At 43.6% G+C, this 17,242-nt stretch overlaps 5 protein-coding genes across 5 annotated transcripts; 1 reads left to right on the top strand and 4 right to left on the bottom strand.

The window, feature by feature from the left end:
* Nucleotides 1–54: 54 nt before the first annotated feature.
* Nucleotides 55–1,336, bottom strand: LOC147907506 (uncharacterized). Its single transcript, XM_087412417.1, has one exon. It carries the CDS (start codon nt 1,333–1,335, stop codon nt 268–270), a length of 1,068 nt encoding a protein of 355 aa, XP_087268543.1. The 5' UTR covers nt 1,336; the 3' UTR covers nt 55–267.
* A 1,057-nt stretch (nt 1,337–2,393) lies between these two features.
* LOC147907505 (uncharacterized) lies at nt 2,394–3,577 on the top strand. The gene has a single exon (XM_087412416.1). The coding sequence runs from the start codon at nt 2,394–2,396 to the stop codon at nt 3,474–3,476; it is 1,083 nt and encodes a 360-aa protein (XP_087268542.1). The 3' UTR covers nt 3,477–3,577.
* Nucleotides 3,578–4,880: 1,303 nt separating this feature from the next.
* Nucleotides 4,881–6,274, bottom strand: LOC147907504 (uncharacterized). Its single transcript, XM_087412414.1, has one exon. The coding sequence runs from the start codon at nt 6,270–6,272 to the stop codon at nt 4,881–4,883; it is 1,392 nt and encodes a 463-aa protein (XP_087268540.1). The 5' UTR covers nt 6,273–6,274.
* A 518-nt stretch (nt 6,275–6,792) lies between these two features.
* LOC147907503 (uncharacterized) lies at nt 6,793–8,662 on the bottom strand. The gene is made up of 2 exons (XM_087412412.1): nt 7,549–8,662; nt 6,793–7,464 (listed from the first exon to the last, which is right to left on the bottom strand). The coding sequence occupies exons 1-2, from the start codon at nt 8,658–8,660 to the stop codon at nt 6,801–6,803; spliced, it is 1,776 nt and encodes a 591-aa protein (XP_087268538.1). The 5' UTR covers nt 8,661–8,662; the 3' UTR covers nt 6,793–6,800.
* Nucleotides 8,663–11,471: 2,809 nt separating this feature from the next.
* Nucleotides 11,472–14,877, bottom strand: LOC147907502 (uncharacterized). The gene has a single exon (XM_087412415.1). It carries the CDS (start codon nt 11,919–11,921, stop codon nt 11,472–11,474), a length of 450 nt encoding a protein of 149 aa, XP_087268541.1. The 5' UTR covers nt 11,922–14,877.
* Nucleotides 14,878–17,242: the final 2,365 nt, after the last annotated feature.

Raw genomic sequence — 17,242 nt, 5'->3', positions numbered from 1 at the left:
GTTTCAAAAATTCATTTATGTCTCGCACTTCGTACGAACCTTCGGGAATTGTAATTTTTGCATCGTCTTTGCCAAAATAAAATTTATTGTTCGATTCGTTTACATTCGGTATCGTGTGATAAGTCTCAAAAATCACCAGACCGAGCTCGTAATCGCCGTCACTCAAATCTATGGAGGGAAAGTAGTTCGCCGCGAGGACGGTGCTCTTCCCGCTCAGCGTAAGTGTCAGCGACATGACGGAAACAGCGTTCGACTAATACTGAGATTTTACAGCACCTCGTCGAGCTTTTTAAATTCACGCGCGTCTACCGTTTGTAGAAACTGCAGACACATTTGACCGCAGAAGCTCTGATTGTACGTCTGATAGGACGTACGATTGTACTCTATCGTCGTAGCACCGTTCTCGAAATATCGCACTAGTTCCTTGGGCGGTCGAAGATTACCGAAACTGTCAAAGTATATGACGTAGTTGTTCCTCTTGGCGTATGCTACCCAGTGAGTACCCGGCCCGGTCGCATCGTCCAGATTCACAATACCGCTTTCGTTTCGGTGCACCCCGCTCGTCGGTAAAGCGTTACGCATGAAGACACCTCTAAAGTATGGTACGCGCATACGTCTCGCGAGCACGTCCAATTGCACGTTGGTAGTTGCACCCGAGGGCATTTTTATCGTCTTTTTGGCGTTTTTTTTTTTCTTCGCTGCTACACCCTGTCCGCGTTTATAGGGGCCGAGATATAGTCCGCGTCCATATTTGTACGGAGCGAGATACAGACCGCGGCCCTGTTCCATCGCGCGGTCGTGACGTTGCAGCTCCTCGAGCTGACGTCGCGCGGCTTTGCTATCGTTTACCGCTTTCGCCACGCTGGCCGCTCCACCAATCAAGGACCCGAGCGCGCCCAACATTGGTAGAAAAGGTAATGCACCACCTCGTTTTGCCGTTGGAAGTATCCGCTTTTTCGTTGTCTTCTTCCTCGTTGTCATCTTCTTTTTTGATTTCATGCCCATGCCGATCTTGGTCTTGGCTTTCATCGCTGCCCAAACGGCAGCAGCGGCAGCTCTCTCGCTCAGAGCCGAATCTCTCGCGGTGACACGTTTCCGCGCCTCCTTGGCGAGTACTTTGTCTGCCGCGTGTCTATCGGTGAGATCGTTGCTTCGAGAATATGCAATGTCGTGTTCTCGGCACGCCGCGTCCAGCGGATTTATGCCCACGTCACCTCTGGCTAATCGCTTCGTAAGCCGAGTGCCCGGGCCGCAAAACTGGTAGCCCGGAATATGTAACTCGAAAGGAAGCGCGTTTATCGTTCGATTCAACAGACTGCCGCCCGACGCTGACATTCGTTACAGTCCTTTATCTTAGGTGCGGGACCGTCGATGTGCGTCCTCTGCCACGGCTGATTGTAGTGCTCGTCGCAGCGACGATACGTTTGAACCTCCGAATCCGCCTTCACGTGTTCCGGAAGCTTGTCCCACACGTAGTCGATATAGTCACCGTACACGCGTAAGAGTACAACCTTCGGTATATACTGCAGCTGCTCAGCGTTCAAGTCCTGAATGTCGAAAGGATGACACAGCATGAGATACATTTTGCTACTGCGCGACTCGTAAATTCGCGCGCCTTTAAATAGTCGTTCGAGAGCGCGTAGCCTTAGTGTGAGCATGAAATTCGTGCCGCAACCGTTGTCGATACGCGTCACGAACTGTGACGCGAAATCGCAAATGATGGGAGGCAGCGTGGAGAAGCGCAAGCACGGCGAAATGCTGCCGAGTACTATACGCGCGATCATTTGCGGCCCATCGAATTGTGGTAAAACCAACGTTCTCATAAGCTTACTCGAGAGCCCGAATGGCGTGCGTTTCGAAAACGTGTACGTCTACTCGAAATCGTTGCAACAGCCAAAGTATCGATATCTCGAAAATTTGTTTACGTCTATTGACGAAATCGGCTATTTTACGTTCTCCAACAACAGCGACATCGTTCCACCGAGCGAGGCGCATCCAAATTCTATCTTTATCTTTGATGACGTGGCATGTGACAAGCAGGATGCGGTGAGAGAATACTTTTCGATGGGTCGCCACGCGAACGTCGACTGCTTCTATCTCTGTCAGACATACGCGAGGATACCTAAACATCTGATACGTGACAACGCGAACCTGCTGATCCTGTTCAAACAGGACGGTACCAACTTGAAACACGTTTACAACGATCATGTGAATACTGACATGTCGTACGATGAATTTTTCACGTTGTGCCGCGACTGTTGGCAGCAAAAATATGGATTTCTAGTGATAGACAAAGACAGTAAGCTCACAAACGGACGATATAGAAAAGGATTTAACGAGTTCGCGATACCGTAACGTGACCAGTCGTTACCGATACTTAGCCAGAGACGAACATGGCGAATGTGCGCGAGCGTGAAAAAATCGCGAGGGAGATCGAGAAGACGAGTGAGTCGATCCGCAAGAAACATCGCGCTCTGAAAACCGGTAGAATCGAGGAGGGCATCGCGTTGGACAGACATTTTAAACCTCTTATCGAACCGCTGCGACTTTTCGTCGAGAATTCCAGCATGCGCGCTACAAAAAGAGAGTCGCGCGACGAAGATGCAACGTCTGCCTCTAAACGTGAGAGGAAGGAGGAAGAGGAACAAGAGAAGGAGGAGGCAGAAGAAGCGAATGAGACGTTCGAGCGTTCCACGACTCTGCATAAATCCAATGATCGATCGCACGATCGCGCACAGTCGATAACCTCCACACCATGTGCCAAAATCGTACCGACGATAGAGTCGTTGGAGAATGTTTTCGAAACGACGGAAGACTCGCTAGCGACGAAGATTCAAAATCAGCTGCAAACGTCGGAAGGTCGAGAGGCGTTACGAGCCGGCTTGGGCCCACTGGGGCAAAAGTATGTCGAGGCTGCCCTGAGGGGAGTGCAAGATAAAGAGAGCGGTATAGATCACGTGTACGGCATTTACCTACACAAGGATGGACTGATGTTTGGCAATAAACGTTTCGATGTGGATGACGCGGACAACATAATTATCGATGGCGTACGATACGCCGGTACACCTGGTCTTTACGAGTTGATTTTCAAGAGAATTCCCGACGATACTCTCTACACGGAAGACGATATGCACAAGTACAAGAGCATGCTGTTGGTGACGAACGCGCACAAACACAAGTACCATTCGCAGGGTCGATTATTGAGCAACAGGGGATACAAGTACAAACATGTAATCGCACCGTTGATGTCGATCACACCCAAGAAACAGAAGAAGAAATCTGGAAAGGGATTACCTCATGCAATGATGACATTGAATGATAACGCGATCGATTACGAGCACTGGGATGATCCCAACGAGCTGGTGGATCGTCTACGATTGCTCGACGCTTCGCACCGAGCAGGCAACAACGCTCACAACAACGAGATGCTGTCGATCATCGAGGAACTTCGCGAAGCTGGTCTTATTATAAATTAAATCGCATAGCAATGAAACGATTCAGTTGAGTAACATCAGCGAGAAAAAATACATTATTTTCTCGTACTCAGTGTATTACACGTCGAATCATGAAAAAGAAATCTGAGAAAAAGAGAGAGAAAATTAGCTCCGAGAGACGTCAACTCGTTGAGGAATTGCACGCTCCTGCGAGAAGAAATTTTCCGCGAAGGCGCGTCATAGTTCGGGGATACGACGATCTGTGGCAGGCTGATGTCGTTGAGATGCGTCCGTACTCAGGTTTCAACAGAGGCCACCATTACATACTCACCGTCATCGATGTGTTGAGCAAATACGCGTGGGCCGTACCACTCAAGAGCAAGGGTGGAAGCGAGACGGCTAACGCTATCGCTGAGATCGTTCGAGAGAGTAGAAGATGTCCAAAAAATTTACAAACGGATATGGGGAAAGAGTTTTACAACGCTGATGTGCAGAAAATCTTGAAAAAGCACAATGTTAATCACTATTCCACGTATTCGACGTTGAAAGCGTCAGTAGTCGAGCGGTTCAATCGCACGCTTAAGAACGATATGTGGAAGATGTTTACGCTCAACGGTAATTATAAGTGGGTCGACGAGCTGCCGCGTCTCCTGTCAGATTACAACGCGCGCAAGCATCGCACCATCGGCATGCGACCCGCCGAAGTAACTCCCGCGATCGCCGAAAGGCTCTTGGACACGGTGTACAGCGCGATAAAGATCGCGGGTCCTGCAAAATTCAAAATAGGCGATTCGGTACGCGTGAGCAAGTACAAAACGATTTTTGAGAAGGGTTACACGTCAAATTGGACCACCGAAGTGTTTACGATCGTTAAGGTGCAGCGTACCAATCCTGTAACCTATTTACTCGAGGATTATTGTGGAAAATCCGTCGCTGGAGCGTTCTACGAGTATGAGTTGCATCGCGCTACTCATCCAGACGTGTATCTCGTGGAGAAAGTACTGCGCAGGAAGGGAGACAAGGTGTACGTCAAGTGGCTGGGATTCGATGAATCACACAATTCATGGATACACAAAAATAATGTTATTTGATAAAAATTTTGATTCATGTATTTTATTTCTACATATAAAAAATATCAATATAAGTATATAAACTAAGTATATTTTTTATTACTTCCCATTCATCTTCGTTTTTGCAGTATACAGATATAAAATACGTATATAAATGTATGATACATGAAAATGAAAATAATAGTAATACATAATAAATGATACTACATAAATCGTAATAGTAATACTTATATAAATGTAAAAAAAAAATGCATTACGTGTAAATTATAATGATAATAGTAACATGTACACTGTATGAAAACGTAGAAAAAAACATAATAGTGATATAAATGTTGATACACACACACACACACACACACACACACACACACACATATTACAAAGGTATCCGCCAATGCCCCCACGGTAACGTCTCCGTCGAGTCTGGTACGATGTATCGTTTGTCATCGTATGGACTCAGAGCGATTTTCGATTCGGATATCGTGTACACATCGTGCAGTTTAGATCGTATACACGATTGACGACGAGTCATTTCGATCTCTTCATTCAAACACCGCGTGTAATCGTCGAACGTTATCGTTCGCGCTATGATGTTACCCTTTACGCCTTTCGCTTTTTTAGTTTCTCTCTTGCCATCCACCCTCACCGCGTACATCTTCGCTCTGAGACCAACGAATTCGGTCATTATCACACCGTTATTTTCGTCTTTCATCAGACCAGGTACTTTTTTGTTCGCGAGAGGCATACCGTACGCGTTGTCCATCGGATAATCACTCGTGTCGAATCTAGCGATATCACGTTTCATAGTCTCGTAAACGTTCTCGCACTCGACGCTGTATACAAGACTGTCCGTGTCGGTGTACATAATTTTACATTTGTCGCGAAATAGTGGTAACATATACTCGTGATGAAATTCGTACAAGCAGACTTTCGATATGTCGAGTATACACATACCCACGTAAATCGGCTTGTTGAACTTCACCTCGAGTTTGCGCAGTTCGACGGCGATTAAATTTTCCGCAAAGATGCTACGGCTGTGGAAATTCGGTTTTGCGATCATTGTCTCCGCACCGTACCGTCCGTCCCATTTTGTTAATAATTTTACGTCAACGTGATTGCGCACATTCTCCATAGTTTTACCGAATACCGCGTTGTTCATTAATTTATATAAATTTTTCTCGAAATCATTTTTTGCGCGAATTCTGAAATTTGTATTGAGTTCAATATAATCGCGAAGCCATGGAGATTGCGCGAATTGTAGTACTCGATGAATCTTTGTTACGCGAAGACCGTGACGAGTACATTGCTGTAGGTTGCGGTAGTGGATGACGTAACGCTGTTTATCGTACAGCGTCGCTAAAAGTTTAGCCTCGCGCTTGCCGGGCGGCTTATCGCGCGTCGGACAAAACGGCAGGTCAGTGTGCAGATTGTGTAGATGTTGTGGATACTCGAGATCGACTTCGAGAATGTAACCGATGGATGAATCCAGAGCGATCGCACTCACGTCAAAATTCGCAGCGTCTTCGACCCATCGAAATTCGGCGTATGGCAATGGTTGACACATCGCCCATCCGTATAAATTGTTAACATCGTAGTACATCAAGTACGACGATGGTTTCGATGAGTCGTACGAACGCATGTACTTGTTATTAGCCTGTGCGTATCTACTGGAACATTGACTGAGACCACCGCGTATACCGCGCTCGATGAACATTACCATATCGATGTCGGTGAGTAACTCGAATCTTATACGCGTATGTTTTAGCATCGCATCCCACGTGAAACCAGGCAATGTATAGTAATGCGCAGGATCGAGACCGTAACTCGCGACACAACTTTCGCGGAAATTTTCGAAAATGTCGGCCAATAACAAGACATCAGTTTTCAAGTACAGATCACTGTACTCGCCGAGCGTTTGAATGGAGAATCGCTTCCAGACGTTCGCGGCGTGAGCGTAATCGCTCTCGGATACTGTATCGCCTGTCAACGAACTGAAAAATAATTCGCGCGGTGGTAAGCGCGTGTCCTGCAATTTTTCGACGCGATCAATGTACTCGTACGGAAAGACACCTTTTCGTGTGAGTAATTCAAATTCTTCATCTGATAATGTTGGAAATTCGGAACGTACAATTTTTAATTTGTCTCTGCTTAAAAACGATGTCAATTTATCGAGGCTTGCGTTTAGAAATTTTAAAGAATCGATAAATCGTAATTTTATGCAATTTTTCTGAAAATTCTTTTCATTTGTGTCTTTGGTGCTATCGACATTTTTAGTGAATGAAATATATTTTTTTTTTTAGTTATCTACATGTCCTTCGAACGCGGTAGCAATTTCTTTAATTATAAAATGCGCGTCGTAGCCTGATAAATTGTGAAAAACGATCGGAATATAAAATGAATTTTTATAATTTAAATTACAATTTGCATGCGCTGGACCACGGAATCTACCGGTGAGATGGCAATGATCGCGGACCCGCGTATCGTCCGGCGCGAACGGTTTCTCGCAAATATGGCAACGCGTCGTGCTACAGTACGCCTCCAATTGTTCTTTCGACAACGTTTCCATGGGTACGTTGGTGGATACTATATTTTTAACTTGATGCGCCAAATCATTGAGTTGTCGCGCGAACCACGTTATGCAATCTTCATCGCGACGGAACCGATACAATGATAACGCGTCGTTGTATGAACATCGCACGTAGTATCCTATACTAAATACCTCGTGCTGTTGATGCGTGTACGACGACGACGATGCATTTTCCCTTTCAAGTTCCATCTTCCGTAGAACGCACTCCAAATCAGCGTAGACGATGAATGGGGCGCTCTGCTTATTGCAGTGGTTCTCAAATTCGAGCCACTTGTCGTCCACGCTCGGCAGTTTGATAGCGAAGTCGTTCATCTTTTCGCAGTCCATTACGTGCGACTGCAATTTTTCGTTGGTATTGAAGTAGTGCATGCATCTGAAAAAAGAAAAAAAATTATAACTATTACCATTATTTTATTAATGAGACGGAAAATTATAATAATTTTTCATGTATATTTACCGATCGCAGAAAAATTTCTTGTTCTTTTTTCTACTAATCTGCGAACTCACGAGACGGGATAAGTTTTTTATCCATGCAAAATGTCCAATACCATCGTTGCGTGGATCTTGCACGTACAGCATGTTGACGTGTTTCTCCTTCTTTTCATTGGTGAGTCGCAGAGGAAGGACCTGTTTATTCTCGATGCCGTACACGTTGATCGACACCGCGTTCAACCGTTCGAATTTATAAATATCCTTTAAAGTGATTGGAAACTCAATGTTTGCGAGATTTAGTACTGTTGTATAATGTGGATATGACGATTCCCGATTTACATATGTTTCTGCAGGGTACAGAGCGGCGACCACCGACCACGCGAAACATGCATTGTCTGCCGAATGAACACTGATCACCGCCCGTTTCGTCACTATTTCTCGTGGCACTTCGATGTGACATCCCGCGTGCATTGGATTATGTTTATTTACATTCACTATTAAATTAAGGATTCGCGACAATGCCCACCCGCTGTCACGTTCCTGGAATTCTTCGAGCGATGCTAGGATAGGCTCGACGACGTGTCGCTCGTACCACTCGTGCATATCGGTGCAACGATATATTTCGCTGTTCTTTGTAATTATGCTCTTATTGGCACGTTTATCCTTCGTCGCAAACTCGCCATTGAACGCAGTATTCACTTTTGCGCTACCGTGTCTTTCTACTGCGTCTCGCACACGCTCGAACACTATTTCCTTCGCGTCTTCCAAAAACCGTCGCGGCTCAATGTGATTAGAGTTTATCACAGCACCTGTCGATACACGGTTTTCAAACGCGGCGTCGATCTCTCGCCAGATGAGAGATCTTTCGTCGCGATTCGCGTACTCGCCACTCGCGTAGTCGCCACCAATGTGCATGAAACGTTGCTCCAATTGCACTTTTGCACTCGCGAGTCGTGCGATCCTCGCCACCATGGATTGTCTGTGTCCAACGGCGAGACGTGGACGCTTGGCACGACAAAGTTCTTCAAGCTGCTCGATGCACTCGTCGCATCGTTGCAGCCACGCGAAATATTCCACCAGAGTAGCGACCCGGCCGCACTGTTCCAACAATTCGCGTACTCGCTCGTGATTTTCCATGTCTTTTTTTTTACAGTCTTTAGATCACACTCTTCTACGGAGCACTTGCATGTGATTCATTCACAATACTATTCGCAATAGTTTTTTTCAATGTGTGCACTGTGGGCACTTGTTGCATGGAAATATAAGGTATGTTGGTAGTCTGCAATTTGTGCAAGACTGACCACTTAGCGCGTAAATATGTCCAACATCGTGCTTCCTTATGAGATACAATCCTGCGATATCAGTCTCATTCAAACGTATCATGCATTCTGCACATATACGTAAAGCACCATCCGTCGTTGTATAATAACAATGGATTATACAATGTTTTGTATGGTTGTTCAGTGCACGGATTTCTGATGATGACACAAACCTTTGTATATAATCTGTATCAATCTCGCTCAAATCGCTAGTATAGCCAGCGTCGTCCGATAATGTTTCTTCGTCGGAATCGATCTCTTGATCCATTAGTTCTTCGAAGTTCACTTCTTCGAGTACTTCGAACACTTCGTCTCTGATATGTGCGAACTGTTCCGGATCTGCGTTTCGAATATACTGGACTGCGTTGGCTATGTTCGCATGATTAGCCATATTATGCTTATCAATAACTGAAGCGTCAGTAACTGAAGCGACTGATTCCTTGGTCTTCCAGGACACCACTGTGGTACATCGAGCACTTATGCACTTTTATATATTTCATTATGTCCAATGGACTCCGTCCAAAATTTCTCCGTTTCATGAAAATTTCAACAAAGAAAGGAAAAAAAACAATCGTTAGTACAAAGCATGAACATAAAACTCAAACTTTAACGATCACTGATCTGTGAGTGATAATATTCAAGAAACTTACCATTAGAAAATCTTCCCAACGATATTGGAAACATAAACAAAAAACATAGATCCTCAGAATCGTCAGATCTATGATAAAATTTATGAAAGATTACAAATCATGTAGAAAAAATCCAATTTACATAGGATCCACATTTAGATTTTGTATTTACTGAACCGATCGTGTATAAATAAAGACTCATATTTTCACTGTATCATACAAAAGAAACTCGTACTCTATTAATTCTTCCATCCTTTCTTCACTCATAGCACGCGCGCTCTATCTTTCTCTAACATGCAAGCCTTTCATCGATTGCGAACTATTAGCTTTAGTTTTTAATAAGTACGAAAACCGATGTAATAAGATGTAAATAAAACATTTTTGTTCGCCTTATTTCATGTGTATTGTCTTTTACTTCCCATCCTTTGCCTCGACGCGCCAGGAAAAACCATAAAAATTGAAAAACTGTATCATACAAAAGAAACTCGTACTCTATTAATTCTTCCATCCTTTCTTCACTCGTAGCACGCGCGCTCTATCTTTCTCTAACATGCAAGCCTTTATTATCGATACATTTTTAAAGAAAAGAAAAATATGTCATGGTCAAATTCAAACCTTTATTATCAATGCATTTTTAAAGAAAAACATGGTCTAATTTTGATAACAAAAAAGGAGCCCTATTGTGTAGGAGCCCTATTGTGTAGGAGATTAGACCTTTCCCCCTCTTTCCCCCGCGTTAGGTATTCCCCGCGCCTACAAGTACTTCCCCGCACCCCGCATTCCCCTCTAGCCTCATGGCTTAGAACCCGCCTAGTATATCTACTGACATCAGTTTTCAAGTACAGATCACTGTACTCGCCGAGCGTTCGAATGGAGAATCGCTTCCAGATGTTCGCGGCGTGAGCGTAATCGCTCTCGGATATTGTATCGCCTGTCAACGAACTGAAAAATAATTCGCGCGGTGGTAAGCGCGTGTCCTCCAATTTTTCGACGCAATCAATGTACTCGTATGGAAAGACATCTTTTCGTGTGAGTAATTCAAATTCTTCATGATAATGTTGGAAATTCGGAACGTACAATTTTTAATTTATCTTTGTCGAGATACAACGCCAATTTATCAAGACTTGCATTTAAAAATTTGAAAGAATCAATGAATCTTAATTTTATGCAATTTTTCTGAAAATTCTTTTCATTTGTGTCTTTGGTGCTATCGACATGTTTAGTGAATGAAATATATTTTTCTTTAGTTATCGGTAGTATATCTACATGTCCACCGTACGCGGTAGCAATTTCCTTAATTATAAAATGCGCGTCGTAGCCTGATAAATTGTGAAATATGACTGGAATATAAAACGAATTTTTATAATTTAAATTACAATTCGAATGTGCTGGACCACGATATCTACCGGTGAGATGACAATGATCGCGAACCCGCATGTCGTCCGGCGCGAACGGTTTCTCGCAGATGTGACAACGCGTCGCGCTACGGTATGCCTCCCATTGCTGTTTAGATAACGTTTCCATGGACACTTTGGTGGATACGATATTTTTCACGCGATGCGCCAAATCGTTGAGTTGTCGCGTGAACCACGCTATACAGTCTTCATCGCGACGGAAGTGATACGACGATAACGCGTCATCTTACGCACATCGCACGTAGTAGCTTATACTAAACGCGTCATGCTGTTGATACGTGTACGACGATGCATCTTCCTTGTCGGATTTCGTCTTGCGTAAGACGCATTCCAGATCGGCGTAGACGAACGGTACTCGTTCTCGATTGTTATAGTTGTCAAATTCGAACCACCTGTTGTCCTCGCTCGGCAGTCGGATGGCGCAGTTGTTGATCTTCTGGCAGTCCACTTCGTGCAACTGCAATTTTTCGCACGAACTGAAGTAATGAAGGCACCTACAAATAATAAAGAAATTTTTCTATTTCTTTTTTATTGTTTTTTTATTGATATATTTTTATTATACTTACTATTTTTTTATTATACTTACTACCGATCACAAAAATATTTCCTGCTCTCGTTCCTAATAATTTGTGATCTTACAAGGCGAGATAGATTTTTTATCCACGCAAAGTGTCTAATGTTGTCGTTGCGTGAATGTTGTAGGTACAGGAGATTGACATGCTTCTCCTTCTTGTCATTGGTGAGTTGCAGAGGAAAGACCTGTCTATTTTCGATGCTGTAGACGTTGATCGATACCGCGTTCAACCGTTCGAATTTCAGAATGTCTTTTAATGTCATTGGAAATTCGATATTCGCAAGATTTAATACTGCGGTGTAATGCGGGTATGATGATTCCCGATTTACATGTCTTTCTGCGGGGTACAGAGCGGCGACCACCGACCACGCGAAACATGCATTGTCCATCGAATAAACACTGACCACCGCTCGTTTCGTCGCTATTTCTCGTGGCACTTCGATGTGACATCCCGCGTGCATTGGATTATGCTTATTCAAATTCACTATCAAATTGAGGATTCGCGACAATGCCCACCCGCTGTCGCGTTCCTGAAATTCTTCGAGCGATGCTAGGATAGGATCGACGATGTCGCTCGTACCACTCGCGCATATCGGTGCAACGATATATCTCGCTGTTCTTTGTAATTATGCTCTTATTAGCACGTTTATCCTTTGTCGCAAACTCGCCATTGAACGCGGTGTTCACTTTTACACTGCCGTGTCTTTCTACAGCGTCTCGCATTCGCTCGAGCACTACATCGCCAGCGTCTTCTAAAAACTGCCGCGGCTCGATGTGATTAGAGTTTATCACCGCACCTGTCAATATACGGCTCTCAAACGCGGCATCGATCTCTCGCCAGACAAGAGATCATTCGTTGCCACTCGCGTATTCGCCACTCGCGTACTCGCCATTAATGTGCACGAAACGTCGCTCCAATTCCAACTTTGCACCCGCGAGTCGTGCGATCCTCGCCACCGCGGATTGTCTGTATCCAATGGTGAGGACACTTGGCACGACAAAGTTCTTCGAGCTGCTTGATGTATTCGTCGCACTGTTGCAGCCATGAGAAACATTCCGTCAGAGTAGCGACCTGGTTGCACTGTTCCAGCAGTTCACGTTCCACTCGCTCGTGGTTTTCCATGTTTTTTTTTTTTAATGTGTGCAATGTGTGGACATATGCTGCACGAGAATATAATGTACAAAGGTAATCTGCAATTTGTGCATGACCTGCCGTCTAACCTACCGAAAGAACCGGTCTCATGCATCCTAACGTGATACATTCCTCCATCGTTAATGTCAGCTATACGAATCATGCATAATGTGCATACGGTTAAAGAACCACTCGTTGTATAATAATTGTGGATTACACAATGCTTAGTACGAGCATTCAATGTACGAATTTCTGGAGATGACACGAATTTTTCTACGCGATCCATTTCATACTCGCTCATATCACTAGGACATCCACTATCGTCGGATAGTATTTCTTCGTCGGACGACTCTTGGTTCATTATATTCTCAAAGTCTACTTCCACTTCATCAAACACTTCGTCTCTAATATTCGCGAACTGTTCCTCATCAATATTTCTAATATATTCTGCTACGTCGTATTTTCTCCTCAATGTTACCGATATTCTCAAACTCTACATCGTCCATTATGTCCTCAAATTCTATTTCCAATGCTTCAAATAACTTGTCTGCATTTACATCATCCATGTCCTCAACGTTTGTATGATATCAACCATACTTTTCGCATTACACTTATTGCAATTCGGTAATTTTTAAAAACGTCAACTGAGATGCCGCGCGCTTATGACCCATTATATATTCTATTTGCGACTTCTTTGTCCCTTTGTCTACCCTCCCTATTGGGTTGCAGCATTGGCGACGTGTCACCGATCTCTTCTTACAAAAAATATCGTTATCAGTTTCTCTCTCTCTCTTAACGCATCGCGACGTGTCACCCGATCTCACGGTTCTTCCTAGATAAATATCATTATCAACGTTTCTGACTTTCTTGAAAGAAAAAACTGTAAGAATGCAGTATGATTTCATCATCTATCCCTCATTGAAGGCGCTTTGTGTAGCAGCCGATACATCGATGATGTGCCACCGATCTTCTAGACAAAAGTCCACGTTATAGTGGACGCATTTTTTAGGGTGAATGTTGGGGTGGGTGTTGGGGTGATGGCGCAACGCATTTTTTTTTTTCGACAGTTCGAAACGCTCTTTAGGGTGGACGCGAGGTCCACGCGGCGGCGGTGGCACTGATACCTGCGGCGATGGGGGGTGTTGGGTGACGGCGGTCCCAATAATACGTGACACCACAACATGGCGATACGTGTCATCATATCAGTAAACACTGATAGCGCTGAGACTCATCATATCAGTAAACACCGATAGCGCCGGAACTTCCCGCGCCTCCCCTCCCTTCCCCGCGCCTATCAGTATCCCTCGCGCCCCTCGCCCCTCTCAGAGGACCTGGGTTAGAACCGCCACTGTATTAACTACTTATACGATTTGCGGATTTTCGTAGAAGGTGTCAAGCATTCTATTAGCATATCCTTCGTAAAGAACGTCATAGTGATTAAATTGACAATGGTCCATTGGTAAAGTTTTCCAGAAGGTGTATCCTCCATCAATATCCATACAAGTGGTGTCAGTATATGGATAGATTGTGCCCGATCTTAGACGAACTTGATTTGTTTCCAGATTTATAGTAGTTTGGTAAGAAGTTAGTGTGATAGTCGTTGTTCCTTATACGATGACGTTATCCCAAGTGCCGTATGGATCAGAATATTGTGCACCTGAACATCGTCCGTCCGAGCTCGCAGATCCCGCGAAAGTAGTTGGTCGTGTTGTAGTCTGGTTTATTTTCAAACCATATATGAAATTATTGGTATTAATGGAAAATACTCCAGTTAAATGCATCTTTCAATATTCGTCTGCAGTTATTTCCAGGATGTACTCTGCTTGTGCATTCGTTACTGTTGAAATGTGAGAGTGCATCCCACGATAATATATAAATCGATTAATAGACACCTTGCATTGAATTACATCTATGGACTCGAATTTTGATAATTGAAGTAATTGGATATATGTTTTTTCAATTTACGGTTGAGTTAGAGGAATATTGCAGCTTTCAACATCTAGGAGAGATAAAGTTGTGACATTTAGATGTAGTGATCCGCAATCATATCCGATTCCGTTAGCTTGAGAGATGTAGAGAGTCCACATGAGCACGGCAAATAACAATAGATTCGGCATCCTTTCGCTTTTTCCTAAAAATACATTTTTAAAAAGGGAAAGAAACAACTATACACAAAATTGTTTGCAAGATACAATACATGAATACATTTTATATAAAATATAATACTTATTACTAATTGCGCGCGTACTTATATAATTATGTACTTATATAATGTTTTAGATATGTATATATATACATATACATATATATATATATATATAAAGATTTGGATTGTTACGCGGCACAATTCAAATCTTTTCCGTCTCATTCCTTTTCTAAATGAATATGAGACACTTTTAATTTGTTAGGATGAACTATTTTTTGTTTTCCTTTTACAAGGGAGTTTTATATTACCATTAGGTAATATATCCAATATCGTATGAGGCCCAGAGTATTGATTACCGAGTTTTCTTGGGTTCACATAATAAGAAAACTTCATCATTGATTTGAAAATGTTGAGGATTGATCTTTCGATCATAATACCTTTTGGACTTTATTTTGGAAGTTATAATATTTTCTCGTGCTAATTTTTGTATATTATGTATATCCGTCATGAGCTGTGTTAAGTAAGTGTCAAACGTTTTTAATTCTTCTATATTATTAACGATTTCATTAGACGGAAGCTAATTTACCAAATACTAACTCATATGGGGTGTATCCGGTAGCCTTGTGCGTGTTTGTATTGTATGAAAAGGTAGCGTATCGTACTAACTTATCCCATTCTGTGAATCTACAAATTGCTTCAAAAATTCTACTAAAACTAGTGAGATCGTTCTAAAGCTCCATTAGCTTGTGGATAGAAAGCGGTCGTTTTGAATTGTTTAATTTTAAATTTTTTTGCAAATCTTTTCATCATGTTGCTCATAAAATTACTGCCTCTGTCCGTTAGTATTGATTTAGGAGCTCCGAACGTACAGATAAAAAATTCTAGGAAGGCGTCAGCAACACTTATGGCTATAGAGGATTTTAAAGGGATGGCGAGGGAGAATTTCGTTAAATGGTCTTAGATAGTTAATATATAGGAATTTTGTTGAGAGGTTGTTGGTAATGGGCCGACTATGTCCATTGATACTTTTTCGAAATGCAGAATATGGAGTGTCTGTTATCAACATAGATTGTTTTGTTACGTCCAAACCCTTGATAATTTGGTCAAGGAGATAATGAGAGAGAATGGAGAAGGTATGGAAGGACGGTCAGACTCAATCTCACAGGTATAAGCACGGAGGCGAACACCTGTGAGTCGTACGCACCTTTTAGGTCCCGGAATGTGGGTCAACGTCCGAAGGGACGCTATGACACCTGTTCCACTGGACAGTGCGAACGTCGGTCCTATCTTTTCGGTCAAGGAACTTAATCCCTTTGATCCGGGACTGGACCTCGTGTGATCTCAAGTATTCGAGGGAAGTGAATACGAGGGGTGATTTTTAATAATAACAGGAAAATACCTTACGTTACATTTATTAACAAAATAAAAGGATGTTGTACATTAGCTTGTTTCTTACGGAGAAAAATACGTACTATACATTGTGAATGAGTATATGTGTATGTGTGAAAGGGTTAGAGGATACGGGGGGCGAGGAGCATATTACAGGAGCACATCGGGATGAGGTGTTTGAACAATACGGTGTAAGGTGCGGGATTTCCGGGGATATACACCGTTACCAGTCTATCCCCTTCGTGGGAGGGGGGCGGGTAGAACTGGAACATTCGATCCCTGTTGATCGGCTCGGAACTTAGCCGAAATGGGAGGGGCAGGAGTTGATCTGAAAGAGGGAGAGGGAGTGGGAATCGTTATTCGTAAAGGGGAGAGGGGGGGAGCGTTCCTCGAGAGGAGGAAGAGGAGGGAATTGTTCGAGAGGAGGAGGGGGAGGAAATCGTTCCTCGAAAGAAGGAGGAGGAAAGAATCGTTGTTCGTAAGGAGGAGGAGGAGGGAATCGTTGTTCGTAAGGAGGAGGAGGGAATCGTTCCTCGAGAGGAGGAGGGGAATAACCAAGGATTGCTTGGATATCGAGGTCTATTACGGGAGAAGAGGTGAGGTCCAACGGTTCCGTTGGTGAGTACGAGATTTCTGTCGATTGTGCCGGCGCGATTGTGGGTGGCCCTGGGGAGCGGTTCCGCCTGCTCCTTCGATTATAGCGGGGTCGTCCGCGTTTCTTGCTGATTCGCACTATGAACCGACGAATTAAAATTTGAATACGCATATGTATATTAATGCTCAATAATTGAGGCTTTCCATGCGGGGAAACGCGGGGTGAACTATAAATAATTATAACTTACTAGTTAGTTGCCCCAAGATATCGAGTAGAGAGTCTGTGTGCGAGCCCAACGAGATCCGACGTCCGCGAAGAGCGTTCGATGGGCAGTTGGCGTATGGTTAACTTCGGTTGCGATTAATTTACACTCAACTTCGGATGGAATCTCAACTGGCGATTCCTGGTTGGCGCGGGTTATACTGATTACTAACTGAACCGGATGCTTTACAATTTGGTACTGACGTGAACCGAGTGCTTCAAAATTTGGTACTGACTCTGTGCTTCCGCGGGACCTCTA

This window comes from Acromyrmex echinatior, chromosome 13 (genome assembly GCF_024713525.1).
Source record: "Acromyrmex echinatior isolate Ae372 chromosome 13, ASM2471352v2, whole genome shotgun sequence".
In the NCBI taxonomy this organism is placed as follows: domain Eukaryota; kingdom Metazoa; phylum Arthropoda; class Insecta; order Hymenoptera; family Formicidae; genus Acromyrmex; species Acromyrmex echinatior.
This window is presented reverse-complemented; position numbering and strand designations above follow the sequence as displayed.